Consider the following 18,911-nt stretch of genomic DNA (forward strand, 5'->3'; position numbering starts at 1 on the left):
TCGGGTGCGCCGGCTGGAACGCCGGCTGATTCGGCCTCGGGTGGAGCTGGAGGTGCGCCGGAGCGGAGCCTCGGGGCCGGCTGCGGGGGCGAGCCGGAGCGGAGCCTGGGAACCGGCTGCGGGGGCGAGCCGCAGCGAAGCCTGGGAACCGGCTGCGGGGGCGAGCCGCAGCGAAGCCTGGGAAACGGCTGCGGGGGCGAGCCGCAGCGAAGCCTGGGAAACGGCTGCGGAGGTGACAGCTCCGGAAGGCGACGAGGGGCCGGGTCCACCGGCGGCTCACGTCGCTGTCTCCGGGCTGACCGTGGAGGTGGCGGCTCCGGAAAGCGACGAGGGGCCGGGTCTGCCGGCGGCTCACGTCGCTGTCTCCGGGCAGACAGCGGAGGTGGAGCTGGAGGTGCTGGTCCCGGAACTGGAGCAGGATCTGGGCTGGCGGAGAAACTGTGCGGCTTGGGAGGCAGAGGTTCGCCAGCCATTACGGCTAGAGCCGCCATACGCTCCCACTCTGCCTCCCTCTGCAACTCCACCAACCCCGGGTGCGGAAAGCGAGGAACCCAATAGTCCAGCAGCATTCCCAAGCGGATGGCGAAACCGAGCCGTCTGCAGGCAGCGTATGGTTTGGCCATTGCCTCCTCATACTCGCCGATGGTATCTGTTAGCTCCTTTAACTCCGTTGGGTCCATGATGAAAAAAATAAAAATAGCGTGCCTCACCGTTCTCTCTGGTCGGGTCCTTCTGTCATGGTGTGCGGGTGCGAGGTGGTGAGGCAGACGCTGTAGACCCAGATGAGATGAATAATGGATGTTTAATGATAAATTAACCCAGCAACAGGTAGCAGGCACAAGGAAACACTGACCACGACTAGACTAGACTAAACATTGACAACGACGAAAAATTGACGAGGACCCGACGAGGAACAAGGAACACAGGTGGAGTTAAATACACGGGAGGGTAATCACAGAGACGAGACACACCTGGGAACAATCAAGGGGAGGACAGGACAACGAAGAGACTTAAGGACACAAAAAACTCTAAATGAACACAGAAAACACAGATCCTGACAATCTGCAGAAATCATGAGGCGAAAGGTGAAAGGTGAAAGGTGAAACTCACCCTAACAAAATCAAAGAACACAAAATTAGTGGAGAATAAATTACAACTCTGCTTTTTTCCCACCATCTTCGCCCTCAGTATGTTTGATAACTTTGCTAATTAAACCTTTTATACAAGTAGAAATGAAAAGTGAAGCTGTTGGAGCTGAGTCATCATAATGATTAAACTATTACAACATGATTGCATAACTTTAAAATTAAATCAGACGTAATGATGAAACAGTTATGCAACACTTCAATACTAGTTTTCCCAAATACCCTTTTTTTTGTACTATTGCTCAGTATTCAAAAATTTTACTCAAATAAAAGTAAAAAGTAGCTTGAAAAAGTATTTGGTAAAAGGTTTACTCAAGTACTGAGTGACTGATCAAATTATGAATCATTTAATATTTAAAAATTTAATGATCAGACGGACCAAAATATGAAGTCATTTGGAAATTTGGGGATTTTAATGGGAAAAATGACTTTAAGTAACAAAATAATAATCAAGCAAAAATAAAAAATAAAAATTAAAACACTTTCTGTCAATAAAAAATGTTTGAAACTTTAACAAAAACTGCAGGTGTGTGTTTGTGTCTGGTGGGTTTTTGGTTAAACTTCCTCTCCCCCCAATACTTTGTACTTGGTCTGAAAGACACCTTTCTCCTCCTGCTCTTTGGTGGGATAATCAGACTTGCCACCTCAGCTGTCTCTGTGTTCGACCTGAAAAACAAGGTTTTATTTGCAGAGTTACTTTAATGGACCAAGAACTGATTGATGGATGTAAGCTCCCGCTGATCTCGATCATCGCTGAGTGTTTGTGCTGCCGAGCCTCTTGAGGGGTTTAAAGAAAGGCCAACAGGAAAACATCTAAACGCGAAAATGAATGTACAGAATCACAGAGGAGGACAAAAAAGTCCCAATACAAACAGATAGCCAGCAGCGACGCTACATATTAAAACAAAGATTTAAAGGAGAGTATCATTTTTCTTTGCAACTTTCAGGTTTGTAAAAGTGTGAGTGTGTGAAAACTTTTGAAAGGTTTTATGTTTCATTGGACACAATGAAACAAATCTGGAAATCTAAATTCACACATTTTATGTAAATATTGCCAAAAAAAACGTCTCTCCATAAACTGCTTGTATAACAACATAGACAGTGTAACCAACGGTAACACATTCCAAAGATGAAGGAAAACTCTGTGATGTCACAACTAGAGTCATGCTTGTGATGTCATCAGCACTCTATCTATGTAACAAACTTCTACCTTCTTGTCATTGCTTGCTGCACTACTGAGGAGTTCAGACGCACGCAAAGCGCTTTTACAGTGAGATTGTTAGCAGACTGATTTGAACAAGTATTATTTTGTCAAAACATGGCACATCAAAGCCAAAATTGTTCCATCAGTGAGATAGCCAAAGGACGTCAGTATGGGTGGGTAGGAAACAGACCTCCTCCCTTTGATTTCCACATAGAGATACAACGACTTGCCTCTCTTTTAAAAATGGAGAAAGCAAAATTGTTTGACCAGAACCAAAAGCTGGACGACACCCAAACAAAACTGGAGGAAACAAAAGCTGAGGTAGAGACGCAGAGAGCTCTTAAGGAGATTTTCATCGGCAGGAGCATCGAGTTGAAGAAAAAACTACAGGCAATTGAAAAGTGCAACAATCCAGAGACTCTCAGCCCTGCAATTATCGATTCCGAGGTGGACAGCGAAACAAAACAGCAGCTGCAAGAGGACCTAGACACAGTGAAGGTAGATCCTATTGCCACAGAGCGAGCGTTCATGTCAAGGATTGAGGAATTAAAAGATAAAAACAGAGCACTCCAACAAGAGCTGGACGACATGAAGGCTAAATACGAGGAGCTTCAGTCCAAATCTGAAGCAGACATTAGTGAGAGGAAACGTCAGGCTGACATGCAGATGGTCAATAAAGACAAGATCAGACAGGACCAAAATTTAATAGAGAAAATGTCCAAGGAGATCAGAAGCTTCAAGGTTACCGAGAAATGCCTGGTGAGAGAACTAGAGCAGATTAATGGTTCATACCAAGAACTAAAGTCGAGGTATGAAGCAGATGTGACTCATATGAAAGAAGCTAATTTGGAAAAAACCAAGCATGATATTATTGAGCTCATCAAGGCACTCAGAGCAGAGAAGGACAACCTCAATCAGAAAAATGCAGAAGATATCTCTTTCCTGAAATGGCAATCAACTAAGGTAATAAAACATCTGCAATCTGTTGTGGAATTCGCAACAGTTACTTACAAAGTACTAGGAGCCGCATATGATGGAAGGGTTTTGAGTCTAATAAATGACTTAAAAACATTTAAGCAGAATGCACATAAAGAGATTAAAACTTATTCAGAGCAAAGGATGAGTGACCTGAAGATTATCACCGAGCTTAAAGCTGAGAAGGACAGTCTCCTAAAACAACTGACTGCTTTTCAACAACTTCCCTCCGGCTGTGAGCTTAACTCACAGCAGGAAAACATGAAAACTGAACATCAACTCAAACACGAATTAGGACCTGAGAGACAAAAAGAACCAAACGAGAAAGACACTACCCCGGAAAACAAGGTTTCTGACACTGCGTCCATGGATCAGGACCGTCTGACAGAGGAAACCCTGTCAGAAAACATTGATGTTCCTGATGCCTCTCCCAACCAGGTAAACGACTTTATGGAAAACATGCCGAGTAACATGGAATCCATGGACGTGACGGACCGCTCTGTGGAAAATCTGTCACAGGAACCAGTGGGGGCAGTCGCCGAGGAAAAATCAGTGTGGAAGAAGATACGACACTGTTTGGGGCTAAGAAAACCACAAATGTTCAAGAAGAAAAGCAAAAAAGCCTCTGAATAAAGCGATTAGGAAAAAATGTAATTTCTGAACCGTTTGCAAAACCCCAAAATATATTTCTTATTTTAGATCCCCCCCAAAAAAATGGCCGTGGGTTTTTCTCCGGGTGCTCCGGTTTCCCACAGATTTCCAAAACCATATAAATTAGGGTTATTGACCAAAGTAAATTGTCCTCAAAAAAGGTAGTATTAATTTCTGGAAAATTTAATTTGCAAACGGTTCCGATTGGAGAAACATTTGTGGTGAGAAAAGCAAGAAAACCTCTAAAACAAGCAACTAGTTAAAGAGTCCAGGTCAGTCCTGAACCATTTTCAAAACCCCAAATTACATCTTACATTTTAGACTAAAAAACAAAAAAGGACAACACGGTGATGCAGTGGTTAGCGCTGCATCTTCACAGAAAAGCGTTCTTCATTCTCAACCAGGCGCCTCTTTCTGTGGGAGTTTGTCTGTTCTCCCCGTGTTAGTGTGGGGTTTTCTCCGGGTGCTCCGGTTCCCCCCAGGATTTCAAAAATTATTTAAATTGGGGTTATTGACTAATGTACATTGTCCTCAAAAAGGTATTAATTTCTAGAAAATTGAATTTGCAAATGGTTCAGATTAGAGAAACATAGTGAGAGTTGCTCTCCACAGGTTGCCCTCCACAGGTTGCTCTCCACAGGTTGCTCTCCACAGGTTGCCCTCCACAGGTTGCTCTCCACAGGTTGCCCTCCACAGATTGCTCTCCACAGGTTGCTCTCCACAGGTTGCTCTCCACAGGTTGCCCTCCACAGATTGCTCTCCACAGGTTGCTCTCCACAGGTTGTTCTCCACAGGTTGCCCTCCACAGGTTGCCCTCCACAGGTTGTTCTCCGCAGGTTGCCCTCCACAGGTTGCCCTTTGACTCCAGTTTCTAGATGCAGTCAAGGTTTTTTAATGGGATCCGTTTTAGTGGCCTTAGCATCTCGTCTCTGCTTTTTGCAGATGTGATGAGGTCCTATTGGCTTCATCAGCTGTGGGCAAATAATCTTTGTCGTAGGCCTAACAAGGCGAATGCCTGAACTGGAAAAGGAGGGGCCCTTGCTGTTGCTGTTGAGCCATGTTGCATTGCTTGATAGCTAGTTGTTGCCAGGAATAAACCCAGTCCTGTTTTTTTTCTTTGCAAAAGTTGTTCTCACTGTTGCTTTTGATATATTTTAAAGAAATGTTTATTGTCACAATAGAAGGAGCAAAGAGTCGGGGAGGAGACAACAGACCAGAGGCCAGCAGCAGGACCATGATGTAGGATCTTCTCTTACCTGAGAATAATTTGCTTAAGACGAGCAAATTATTACAGACACACAATTACTTATCTTAGAGATATGTAATAATTTGCATATTAATAATAATTATCTTAATTAATAAGATAATTATTACTTATCTTAGAGATATGTAATAATTTGCTTATTATCTTAGAGATAATCCACTTATCTCTAAGATAAGCAAATTATAACTTATCTTAAATATCAGTGATAATTTGCTTATGCCCTAATTTCCACACGACTCACACAAACACAACCCTAATAAGCTTCATGTAAGTGGAGCACAAAATCAACACAATGCTTATGAGCCACACAAATGTGGACACGTTGTGTGTCTGACCCACACAAACACAAACACGCACAATGCAACACAGGCACACACACATATTCCTACATAGCTTATTTCTTACAAATGAAGTAAATCATAAAAATAGTAAAATAAACCCCAGCTAGTAGATATGAACGCTCCTCTTGCCGGTGCTCAGATTCTGTGTCTGTGACACCCAGAGGAGGTGAAATGATCCCATATGCCCCATTTATATTTTATTTGTAAATATTTCTGACAAAATGTAACTGTTGTTGCACCAATTATTACAGTAGTTTAATTTTTAGCTTCACCGCACAGTCACATTTAGATATAGAAAAATCCATATTGGAATATTGGAATATTCCAATGTTAGCTATTGGAACAGTTAGCATGCCATGACGGCAACACTGTCTTTAGAAGACTGCTTGATACTGGATATTACGACATTTAATTTCTATTTACATTGAACTGAATTGGTGATTTGCTGATGCATATTGGAGCATTAAATATTTGACCAATTCTGACATGTAGCAAGTCGTTACTGGACACTTTTGTTGTTCACACGTTGATTGATATGATTCCTTTGGAGCTGAACACAGTTCCCCGCCTGCTGCTGTTTACTCAGGATGATTTGCGTTCTCAGATCCTTTCTCAGGAATCATAAATGTTTATGCAGGAAATTACAACACCGTCTCTGTCCTGAATTTCAAATATAGAGGAAGAGGCGAAGGATGAGACAAAGTCAGTTTTGCTTCGTTCTTTTCATATTTTTTTTCAGTCACTTAAGGAACCGCAAAACTAATTTTGTGGTAAAATTCTGCAGAATTCATGTGGTTTGTTTCTAAGTCAGATCAGGATAAAAAATTCAAGCTTATGATTTTTTTACTAAGTGTCCAGATGAAAAGCTTACTGGGACTTACATGTTTGTTTTTCATTCAATGAGTAGAAAATACAGAAGTTTTACTCCAGTAAGAGCAGAAATACTTCATAATAAAAGTATTCAAGTAAAAACAAAAAGTAAAAATACTCCTAAAGCTAAACCTTTTCAAAACAGTTACTCAGTTAAATTAAATGTAACTAGTCTCTTCCCAACTCTCCTATTACTTGTGTCATTGTTTAGATGATTACATTTTTTCTGTGGACTTCAGTAACAAATATTTATAAGTAATTCTGCTTTTATCCCATTTTGGCTGCTCTAAACACATCTGGTTGACATTAGTGTCAAAATGTGATAATTTAGATCCGTGTTTGAGTTTATTTGAGATGAAAATGTCAAAGTTTAATGGTTGGTTTACTCATTAAAAGCAACAAGGTTATAAAGTTACTTTGTGTACAGTAGTGTGAAACTCTGGCTGTTGCATAAACTGAATCTCATGAATGCTTCCTTTTTTAAAAAAAAAAAAGCACTTTTAAAGTTTCAGACTTTGTGGGGTGAAATAAACAGCATAAAGCAGAAGAAAATCCATCTACAAACATAAAAACAAAGCACAATTAAAAAGGATTCACCAGCTGGACGCCAACAAGCAGCTGTTGTTATTCAGGAGGGATTCTGGTTTGGCTACATTTAGCAGCAATTAAGGTAAACAAGCCAGGAATTTAATTATATCTTTTGTATCTTGACAGTCAAAGAGACATGCATGAGTCTGTAGTGTCAAGACTTTGAAATGGAAAGTGAAAATCAAACTAAGCCACAAAAGAAAACCGGATATGTTTCACTTATGCAGATTTCAAGTAGTAAAGTTGTAAAGTAAATGTGTTTTCACTGAAAGCAGTGCCTCTCTGTTGGAGACAGAAAGAAAAATGAATGATTAGGATTTTTAATCTATTTTGTTATCTTATATATTTTTAGACTACGGTAATCTAACGATGACTTCCTGTGTTTATCATGAGGGTAGAGTACGGAAAAATTGTGATGACATAAGAGTTGGTCTACTTCCTCATATTTTACTCTAAGTGTTTAGAGTAAAATATGAGATATAAAGTGTTGTTTTAAGTCAATTAATTCCATAATATTGATGAAAAAGTGACACAGGATAACAAAAACTGAGGCTTTTTGTAAATCAGGTCACCGCCCTCCTTCATGAACAGACTTTACAACAGCTACAGTTTCACTTGGTTGAACTGGCCAAGACAGATTTTACTAAACTTCATAGATTTTTGTTTTGTTTTTCTTTTAATTCCTGTTTTCTTCTCCTCTGTGTCTATTTTAATATTTATTTTGATAAACAGGAATGGCTACTTACGTTGTCAACCTCATATTTACCAAACCGGTGAGACTCCGCCTCTTGTTTTGTTATGTAACGTTGAGTAAAACTGTCGCTGCATGATTCTCCAGGAGTGAATGCTGCAAATATTCTTGGATAGAAAACTTTCTAACCAATCTGAATAAAAACCTGGACTTTACTGCATTATTTTACAACCAGAATTAATTGGAGTGGATGAACTTACCTTAGAATCCGCCTGTATGATTTATTTGACTTGAGTTCTTTTGTAAACAGACAAATTGTAAATCGGAGCTACAAAAATAAACTGAATTTAATTTGTTTAAATATTTTTTTTTACTTTGCTACGCAGCAGTCGTTCGCCTAATCTGATCATACAAATATTTTCTTGTAACAAACAGAAAGTAAAAGCAGCTGCCTCGAAGGCTTGGCGTTGTTTACGTGATTAAAGTAAAATGTGTTGCTAGGCGACGAGGTAAATGTCAGATTTAATTGTGGTATTTGAAGGCAGGACTTTATGTTTTGACGTCAAAACGTCAGAAGCAAATGAGTGAAAGCAACTAATCTGAAATCTAAAAGTAATTCAGATCATTTTATCCATCCAGCCTTGATTAAAAAATATGTGCATGTTTGGTAGATTAAGGAACAGAGTTACGTTTATTCATTTACATTTACTTAATTAACTTTTTTAAAAATTTCCATTTAAGAATATTTTTACTACCTTGTACTTTTTATTTTTTACTTGCATAATTGTATTATGAAGTATTTGTACTCTTGCTTGAGTAAAATACCTCCATTTAAAATGTAAATTAAAATTACATTTTAATTTATGTAAAAATGTAATTTTTACATAAATTAAAGGAGTAATTTATGTAAAAGGAGCCCAACAAAGTGATTGTACACGTAATTTTTATTTATTGATCTCTTTCTCAGTTGATCAGACTTTATACCACGATGTTGTCATTTCAAAACGTTTTAAGAAACTGAATATTTGTGTTTTCTTCTGTATCTTTCATTAAATTTAACTCAAATAAATGTGTTTAACATATCATAGTGTGTAATGAGCCATATATTGTGAAATTAATTTCATTTTGTGAGTTGAACAAACAGAATTTCGACTGATTAATTTACTGAAATATTCCCACATTGTTACCTGGACTGTATAATTTGCAGGAAGAGGCTTTGAAAGTAGCAGTTGAAGTTATGAAGTTGCTGACAAAGAAACTGAAAACATGAGCAATCATACAACTCAAGATGCAACTAAATTAAAAGAAATAATAATTAAAAAGAAATTGGTACTTGTTTTAAGTTTCTAATATTGATGAGAAAGTTTTAGTTCCACCGGCAGACAAGACATTTTTCTCCATTTATAAGTGAAATAATCTGCCAACTTTACTAAATAATTGACTTAAAACAAACTCCTATGACTTTTATCTTATTTCATGTTTCCCAAGATATTTTCACAATAAACTGGATCAAAAAATACTTGGAAAGATTTTGTATTTTTGCAGTTTGATTGGTTTAATTAGACCCACTGGGTTCTGTAGGTCCTGTTCTGCTGCATAGTTAATCCCTGCTGTGTAATTCATGTTCTTTGATTGGGAACCACACCTTCATCTTATTTTTATGAGAATGAACAAGGAGAGGCAGCGGATAAGAGGCTGACTCTGAAAGTGTAGAGCTCATTGTCGACTCTGTCAACATGTTGCTCTCTGCGTTGCTGTTGCTTCTGGTTTGCGGGTCACAAGCCGACAATTACTACGGCACCGTGATGACCTACTACCCAAAGGACATGACGACCAATGGATCTCTCTTGGTAAGATGAGATTCCCTGAAAACAACCTCCAAACTTCAGCTTCCCTTCACACCTTTTGTTACTAATCTGCAGGTGAACGTTCGCTACAAGCTGAGCTTCGCCGCTTGCGCAGCCAACGACACGTGGAGTTGCAGCGGCAACTGTGGAAGTGAGACGGCGGATGTTGAGCTGAGCGTCGTGGAGGAAAGCCCAGGGGAATGGTGCCAGAGAGAAGGCGTCGCGACCCGCCTGGTGTCTGGCACCGCTCCGTTTCAGCTTTCGTGAGTCAGGCTTTGGTGATGGTCAGGTTGCTCTCGAGTAAAACTAAAACTACTTCAACATTTGTTTACTCCAGCAGAAGCAAATTACAGAAGTACGAATTAAAAGTTAACCTGTGAAATAATGTAACGTTTTCCAGGCAGACAAAGAATGTAAAGTTGTGAGCAAATTGTGACATTTTAAAAACTAAGATGAAAAAAAATCCTACAAATAAATAACAAAGTTACACTGCAAAACACAAAATCTTACCAAGTAGTTTTGATCCATATTTTCTCACCTGAAATGAGACAAAACTAACTTTTAAGTAACTTTTCAGCAAGAAAGATTTGGTCTTTCAACTAAGTAATCCCCTAATATTGACAATTAAGTTCTAGGACTAGTTCTAATCAATTGATCATTTAATTTATGAGAAAAATGTCTTGTTATAAGAGAAATAATCTGCCAGTGGAACTAAAACTTCTTCAACAATATTAAAGAATTACTTACTTGAAACAATCCTTCATATTTTGCTGAAAAGATATTTATAAGTTAGTTTTGTCTTATTTTAAGTGATATTTGCACAAGAAATAATGGATCAAATTTACTTGGTAAGATTTTGTGTTTTTTCAGTGTCAAACCTTAAGCAGGTGAAACACTTTGCAAATAATTTTTTTTCAATATTAAACTTATAAAACTGAAACATAAAATACACAATGACTATGTAAAGTGGAAACCAAATGTTTACATACACCAAATAAACACGGAAACCTTTGCGAGTAGATTTTGTAGCTTTCTTTGAATTCAGATTTTTATGTGAGCATCAGGAATACTTTTCTGTCAAGCTGTAAGTTTGGGTCTAACGTTGAAATTCCTGAAGTTTTTGAAGTCGTTTCAACCCACAACTTCTCCATCGGACTGAGATCAGGGCTTTGTGTGGGCCACACCAAACTAACGTGTCCTGAAGCCACTTTGTAACCACTTTGGCTGCATGCTGAAGGTTATTATTGTACCAGCTAAACAGTCCCACAGCATGATGCTGCCACCCCTGTACTTCACTGTTAGGATTGTTCAAGGATCCTCGTTTTTCCTCCAAAAGTAACGATGGTCATCATGATCAAACTGTTCCACTTTAGTGTCATCAGACCACAGGAGATGTTGGAAAAAATGAATTTATTGTCCCTCTGCGCATTTGCAAACTATTTCCGGATTGTGATGTTTCTTTTGGAGAAATGGCTTCAGGTCTTTACCTTTTGTTCTGGGGCCAATCTGCACATTTTGGACCAGAACCCATCTCTTTCCTGAGCGGTATGATGGTTGGACATTTCCATCATGTCAGTACTTCATATAATTGTTTGGACATATCAACACGGCACAATCAAGCGTCTGTAAATTCCTCCCCAGAATGAACCAGGCTGGTGAAGCTGCACAGTTCCTGATATCTTGGCTGATTTCTTTTTACTTTCACATCGTGTCAAACATGAGAGCAGACAGTTCCAGGTGTGGCTTTAAAGTACATCCACAGGCGTGACTCTAATTAACTTAAATGTCTCAGTCGGCCTACCAAAGGTTTCTGAAGCCACATTGTCTTCATTGTTAAAAGAGATAGTAACCATTATGTGTGTAAACTCGTTCTTTCTCTTATTGTTGTGGCATTTTGCAAGTTGAAATAATTTAGGTCATTCTGATTTATTTAAAACAAGAAAAGTTTGGTCTGGTTTTGTATTTGTGTTTTTATTCATAACTGGTGTCAACTGCATGCTAAAACAGGGTAAAATCAGTATATCAATGTTTACTTGATCTCTAAACAACACAAAAGTCTCAGCAGATAGAAAATAGCATGAACAACAAAGCTTGTCTACGAACAAGAGGTCTCACTTTAACAGAAATTGTACATCTATCTCATTTTTGTCTAAAATATGTTTGTTCTTCTTTAAGTGAAAGAACTCGCATTGGGTGAAGTATCAAGAAATTTTACTCAAGTAAGAGTTGAGATGCTTCAAAATAATATTACTCAATTAAAAGTAAAAAGTATGGTGTAGTAGTAAACTAAAATGAACTAATTACTACCCACCTCTTGTGATGTTTAAATTGAAAATGAGCGATGAAAACTCTGCACCTCCATCGTCACGTCTCTAAAGGTCTTAAGTTCAGCTTCTCAATTGCTCCCCCTACAGGTTGGATGGTGGAAACTGGATAACTGGAATCATAAACAGCATCGTGTCCTGGAGAGCCGTGACCGACGTAGAGCTGAGTTTCCGGTCTGATAGCAACCAAATCAACACCTCGCCAGTGACCACCATCCTCCCAGCTCTGAGGTGAACCTGCAGGATTCAATTTTTCAGCTTTGTTACACTTTAAATGTACCTTCTAAGATGCAATGTTTGCATTTAAATCTCTGTGAATCTTCATTTTTGCACTAGAGTGGCACAAAGAGGAGGTCCATGAACCTTAAAATGATTCAGAAATGGCGCAAAAGTTTCACACATGTGGACATTACACTGCAAAAACACAAAACCGTACCATGTATCTTTAGTCCAGTTTCTGGTGCAAATATCTTAAAACATTTAAGAGAAAACTAACTTAGAAGTAACTTCTCATTAAGATATATAGGGTTGTTTTAAGTCAAATATTTCCATAATATTGATGAAAAGGTTCTAGTTTCATTAGCAGATTATAGGATAAAAGCACAGGAAAAATATCCTGTTATAAGTGAAATAATTTCATACTTTTTCATCAATATTGGGGAATTATTGACTTAAAAGAAGTTCATATATTTTTGCTTTAATGTTATTTGTAAGCTGATTTTCTCTTATTTCAAGTGTACTCAGATATTTGCAGTAGAAACTAGACTTGGTAAGATTTTGAGTTTTTGCAGTGTATTAACACTGCAAACCGTTTTTTGTTATATTCACACAATTTGGCCGTCAAGATAGGACTTGCTACAGGTATTTAATTGTGAGTCATGTGTTTAAGTTGAGAGGATGGTTTCCAAAAAAAGATTTAACAATCGCAGAAAAGTTCAGCCAGACTCATTATAGTGTCTTTACCACTTTGTTCCCTAAAGAGAAGATTAACGCATGAATCACATTAATGTCCTGACGAAAATAAAATCTCAAAAGAACAAGTTAGGCAACTTTTATCAAGCACATTAAGGCGAAGGAGTCTGGGCGTGGCTGTGGAAAATTATTTGTGGCTTTTTATTCCTGCGATTTCAGGATTCCTTCAAACTGTCCGAGAAACGTCAGCTTGTTGGCGTTTGACCCCGATGGAGACGAGGTCAAATGCAGAAATGGGATGACATCAGCTTCAGAGTGCAACCCGTGCACACCTCCGTCCGTCCTCAACCTCTCATCTGTAAGTAACGGCGCCTAAATTCACAAAACGCTTCTGCGTTGTTTGGTTTTTATTGGCGCTTTCAAAATACATGGCAAACATATGTGAAGAGACACATCAGGCGCGTCCAGATTTTTTACCACATGGGCCAAAATTGTGGACTCCAAAGTAGCAGCGGACCCAAGAACAACAAGCAACAATTAAGCAAATAAAGTAGCTCAATATTTATTGTAGATTCAAAACTTTAAAGTGTAATAGCGCCATTTTATATGGAAAAAATTAATTTCTGCCAAAAACTCAGAAATTTTGTGATTAATCTCAGAAATTTACAAAAAAAAATTGAAATGCAGAAATTAAATTTTTTTGGGGGAAAATTTCTATTAACCTAAAAACTTTAAAAAAAAAAATTCTAGCAAATTTCTTTGTTTGTTCTGGAAATTTTCCAAGAACTCTCAAAATTGTCATAAGCTTTCTATTTATTCCTACTTTAATTTTGCATGTTTGCTGTAGTAAAAAGAAACATCTAATTTTCAGCTCCATTTGGGCTCAAGTGAATACTTTTACTTCCATTAAGAAGAACAGGATTTGGGTCGCTTCGTTTCAAAACATTTGCTATATTTAGCCAAATTCAAGAAAGAATAAAAGCTGATTTCTGTGCAGCAAAGTTGGCTTTTTATTAAAAGTCTCCGGTGAAATTTGGTTTTATCTTTTGTTAAAACTTGATTATAATAAGACAAATACTTTGTGTTGTATTTTACCTGTGAAAGAAAATCATGTGGTAACAATTTTTACCCTGATTACAAATTAAAAGCCTCCATCTGCATCGACGGGCCAAATTTGTATCATTTTTGAAATGCATTTGGGGGCCACAAAAAAATCAGTCCAAGACTACAAATGGCCCCTGCGCCACACTTTTGACACCTCTGATCTAGATCACTTAGCGTTGATCTTTTCTGTCCTCTTGCAGTCTTGCACTCTGTCATTCAGTCCAACAAACAGCAGCAACGAAGGGCCGTACGCAGTGCAGCTGGTGATGGAAGACTTCCCCAGGCAGAACATAAATCTGGTTCAACCCGACGGCTCCTCGGTGCAGAAGACGACCAACGAAGCCATCAGCAAGATTCCAGTCCAGTTTGTTTTGAAAGGTGCAACACTATTTTCAGATTTCAGGGTTTTACAACCATTAGGAGCCGTTTTAAAGTCCAATCTAGCATTGAGAAGTTGGCATTTTATCATTTATGGTTGAGTTTGCAAGTAGTTTCATTGTTATGCTACTCAGAGACTTTTGGTGCAACTTGTGGAAATAAATATCAGGCTTTCCATCCTAAATTATATCACCAGGGCTAAATTTCTTGCTTTCCTTTGTTGTTCCAGTGGATCCTGCTGTGCCATCCTGCTCTGAAGGAGTCTATCTGCCCAGATTCCTTTCTCCAACTCCAGACCACGGAGCCCAGATCCTCACCAATGTCAATGAAGGAGTAGAAATCAACATTAGAGCAGAGGCCACTCAATCCACGTAGGCAGAAGCAAAACAACAGAGGTTAGATTGGGAAGCACTGCGTTTATCACCTAAAAACATCTTAATGTTTTGTTTCCTAAAGGATCTCTGGTCTCCTGTTCAGCGGTCCCCATAATGTGGTGAAAAACTCACAGGCATTGGGAAACTTCACCTTGACATGGACGCCATCTAATTTTGAAAGCGGAGAAAGCCATCCCATCTGCTTTGTTGTCCAGTCGAGGTAAGTTGGTTTTCTTCAAATAGTTGTAAGATGTGGTTTCAGGTCGGTTTGTTTCCTGTCCATCAGGCTGGATAGGACACCAGTTCCTCCCAGGGCAACACAGAATAAACAACCATAGACACACGCAGCTCATTGTAGAGTGACCATTTAGCCTAATCTCAGAAGCTAGCAGAGATGCTAAAAGCTGGCTATGAGTGAATAAAGGCCAAGTACTCATCATTTAAATTCATGCAAATGAATCTTTTTAGGTATGACAAATGTGTCTATAAAAATGTTTGGTTTTAGACTTAACTAAGTTAAAATAAAGGCAATAATTTTATAATAATAAAGCTACCAAACTAAATTATTTCCACAGCTTGGCTTCATCCGTGTATCAGTCTGACCTTAGATGCGTCACTGTAAAAGTTGGAAATTGTGAGTAAAATTTTTTCTCATTTCCTATTATTCATAAATCAATTCTTTATTTTGCACTGCTAATCATGTTTCTGCTAATATCTTGCTTCAACTACAACTACAGCCGTCCCAACAACTACCATGCCACCCATGCCAACAACAACCACCTATCCAGAAACTACCATGCCACCCATGCCAACAACAACCACCTATCCAGAAACTACCATGCCAACAACAACCACCTATCCAGAAACTACCATGCCAACAACAACCACCTATCCAGAAACTACCATGCCACCCATGCCAACAACAACCACCTATCCAGAAACTACCATGCCACCCATGCCAACAACAACCACCTATCCAGAAACTACCATGCCACCCATGCCAACAACAACCACCTATCCAGAAACTACCATGCCAACAACAACCACCTATCCAGAAACTACCATGCCAACAACAACCACCTATCCAGAAACTACCATGCCACCCATGCCAACAACAACCACCTATCCAGAAACTACCATGCCAACAACAACCACCTATCCAGAAACTACCATGCCAACAACAACCACCTATCCAGAAACTACCATGCCACCCATGCCAACAACAACCACCTATCCAGAAACTACCATGCCAACAACAACCACCTATCCAGAAACTACCATGCCAACAACAACCACCTATCCAGAAACTACCATGCCACCCATGCCAACAACAACCACCTATCCAGAAACTACCATGCCAACAACAACCACCTATCCAGAAACTACCATGCCACCCATGCCAACAACAACCATCCAATTCCCAACTACAACTGTTGTTTTCCCAACAACTGTTCCGACAACAACCCACATTCCAACTACAACTACAGCCGCACCAACAGCTCCAACTACAACTACAGTTGTCTTCGGAACAGCCCCACCAGTCATGCCACCACCAACTCAGACCAGTGCGCCAACAACTCCGCCGCCTACAAGCACATCGGATCCAGGACCATGTAAGTATGACCAACGTATGTTAAGTAGTTTCACTGTCAGAATGTGTTTACAGGTACAACTAAAAAAATCTGACAATCTTAAAAAAGTTGGATATTTTTTTGAGTCTAATAGATTTTAAAGATTCATCATGTAAACTAAAATATTTTAATCCTTTATTGTCATTTTGATTATCATGGCCTACAGATGATGAAAACCCAAAATTAAGTTTCAGACAATAAAAAAAAATAAAAAATGTGGCAGGAAAAGGTTAACCTGTAACAAGGATATGGAAACAACTTGAAGGCAGCTATCAAAACAACCAATTATTGAGTTATAGAAATGAACATTATTATTTATAATCCAGATAATAATTAATAAAGAAAAATTGATTTTGATGATGAAATTAGATCACTCCATGTGCAACGAATCTGTATAAATAAATTCAATTTTTAAAAATGTGTGAGATGTTGTTGAAGTTGAAGTATTTATATAAATTAAGCTTTTCTGTGATAGATTATTGTATTGATTCCGTGTTTTTTTTCTAGATTATGTTATGGCTTTGAACGCAAAGATCTCAACGACACTTTCACTGGAGAATGACTACAACACAATCATCCAACTGGTTCGTAAATTATGTGACTTTCTCTCGAGCAGCAACAAACGTCTTCTGCATGTTTCAAATTGTTTTAGTTATTAGTGCAGTTAGAAAATGTTCTGAATGTGGAATAGTAAAAGAAATGTAGATTTCACTTGATGTTCAGAGAAAAATCTCTCTTCTTACATCCAAAACTGCTCTTTTATTATTATTAATATTATTATTTTAACTGTTATTGTTTCATCGTACACTGTAAAAAAAAAAGAAGTAAATTTCACTGTCAAATGCCGGCAGCTGTGGTTGCCAGAATACGTCTGTAAAATTACGATAAAACATTTTTTTTTCTTTCCTGGTTAGATGGCTCTGTCATTGGTAATATTATTTTCTAAAATGTTGGAGTCATTGTTTTACTGTAAAACAAAATGTTTTAACTTAAGGAAAACAATGTTTTTCCTAAAATGAACATAAAAACAACATATAAGATGATTTTACAAAGGCAAAATGTACAAATTGCTGTTATTAACTTAATTGTGGCAGCTTCACATGAAATCAACAATTTGAAATAGCTTTATAGTTCTTTGGAAGTTTTTTTGTCAATTTTACTGTTTATCACTATATCTTCAGGAACTCATGACTATGTGTAAAAATTAATGAACAAGATCATACTGTATGTTTGTGCAGTGTTCATGCATCTGTTTGTGTGCAAAAGATACTTAAAGTTACTTTATGCTGAAACTATGTGACAAAAACTGATGAAGAGATAATTTCTGATGTCTAGTGACGGATCCACCAGTTTGGTGAAAGAAAACTGAATAATCTGTGTAATCCAAACATAGATGAATCATAACTAAACTTTTTGTTTCTTCTACAGATTCAGAATGAACTGACTGATAAAGGATTACCACAAAACATAATCGTAACCATCCGGAGAAAAGGTGCACTGGAAATGACAACAGCTGCCCCCTAGTGGCTAAAAGTTGTTACTGAACTCTGTGGAAAAATGAAATGGGTTTCCAGATGTTCTTATTCAGCTTCACTGTTTCATCTCCTGTTGTTGACTATATTTTATTTGATGTCTATACATGCATTTAACTTGTTTATTTATAAATCACATGTGAAAATAATGTGGATAATTCAATTTTATTTCTGGTTGTCGAATAAATTTTCGTGTGGATTCCTTAAGGTTGTCATATCAACAGCTTTTTTACTGAACGTTAGAAAGTTGGTGGTTTAAATGGTTTTTGTCATCTGTTATTTGGTTCTCTGTTGGAACCTGGAACAATTTTTTATATTTCTAAAGAATGCATGTAAACGTCTCTCATGATGTAAATAAATTCAAGACAACTACTTATGAGCTAAATGTTTAGATGTGCCAGAATAATAAAAAAATGTTAAATTTTCCTGTCTTTACCTTGATTTTGTTTCTTATGTGACATTTTAATGCATAATTCAGCCTTGGTAATAGCAGCCATTTAGAGCAATCAGATGATTACAGAATATGCTGGATAACCACAAGTTTGCACAGATTCATGTTCTTCCATGTATATTGTCCATTCAAGATATTTTGGAAAAAATATTTTTCATGTTAACTGAGCAGCTGAACAGACTGGAAATCAAATGTTGTAACTTTTTACTGACGCTGAAATAGTTTTTCACGTAAATGTATTTCTTTATAAATGGAAAATGTTAAGTAAGATGGAAAATATTTTTTCTTATATTAAACTAATTTTTTGCTTTCCCTGATATCTAAATTTAGCCTCTCACTAATACATCAGAGTAAAAAAAACAATCTTGTGGTGCTGGAGAAGCTTTAGAAAGTGGTTTTTATTTTTGCAAGGGAGGATTTTTCTGAGCCAGCGATGAGGAGTTGGGTTTTGTTTCTAAACTAACGTTGAACAAAATCATTCATGCAGAAAGAAATGCATGTCAGAGATTTACGTAAAAACTCAAAATGATATCATCTTTAAGTGCGATAGAACCTGCAACCTCTTTCTCTGTCTTCTCTAAATCTGAATGAAATGAGAATAATTTAACCCACCAGTAGAACAAAATAAG

At 37.9% G+C, this 18,911-nt stretch overlaps 1 protein-coding gene across 1 annotated transcript; it reads left to right on the forward strand.

Moving 5' to 3' along the window:
- The first annotated feature begins 9,412 nt into the window (after window positions 1-9,412).
- On the forward strand, window positions 9,413-18,256 carry LOC116733397 (mucin-2-like). The gene is made up of 11 exons (XM_032584231.1): window positions 9,413-9,579; window positions 9,652-9,839; window positions 11,991-12,131; window positions 13,032-13,170; window positions 14,117-14,294; window positions 14,524-14,665; window positions 14,751-14,888; window positions 15,244-15,302; window positions 15,406-16,281; window positions 16,807-16,883; window positions 17,728-18,256. The coding sequence occupies exons 1-11, from the start codon at window positions 9,466-9,468 to the stop codon at window positions 17,821-17,823; spliced, it is 2,148 nt and encodes a 715-aa protein (XP_032440122.1). The 5' UTR covers window positions 9,413-9,465; the 3' UTR covers window positions 17,824-18,256.
- The last annotated feature ends 655 nt before the right edge of the window (window positions 18,257-18,911 follow it).

The sequence above is a fragment of the Xiphophorus hellerii genome, chromosome 14 (assembly GCF_003331165.1).
Source record: "Xiphophorus hellerii strain 12219 chromosome 14, Xiphophorus_hellerii-4.1, whole genome shotgun sequence".
Classification (NCBI taxonomy): domain Eukaryota; kingdom Metazoa; phylum Chordata; class Actinopteri; order Cyprinodontiformes; family Poeciliidae; genus Xiphophorus; species Xiphophorus hellerii.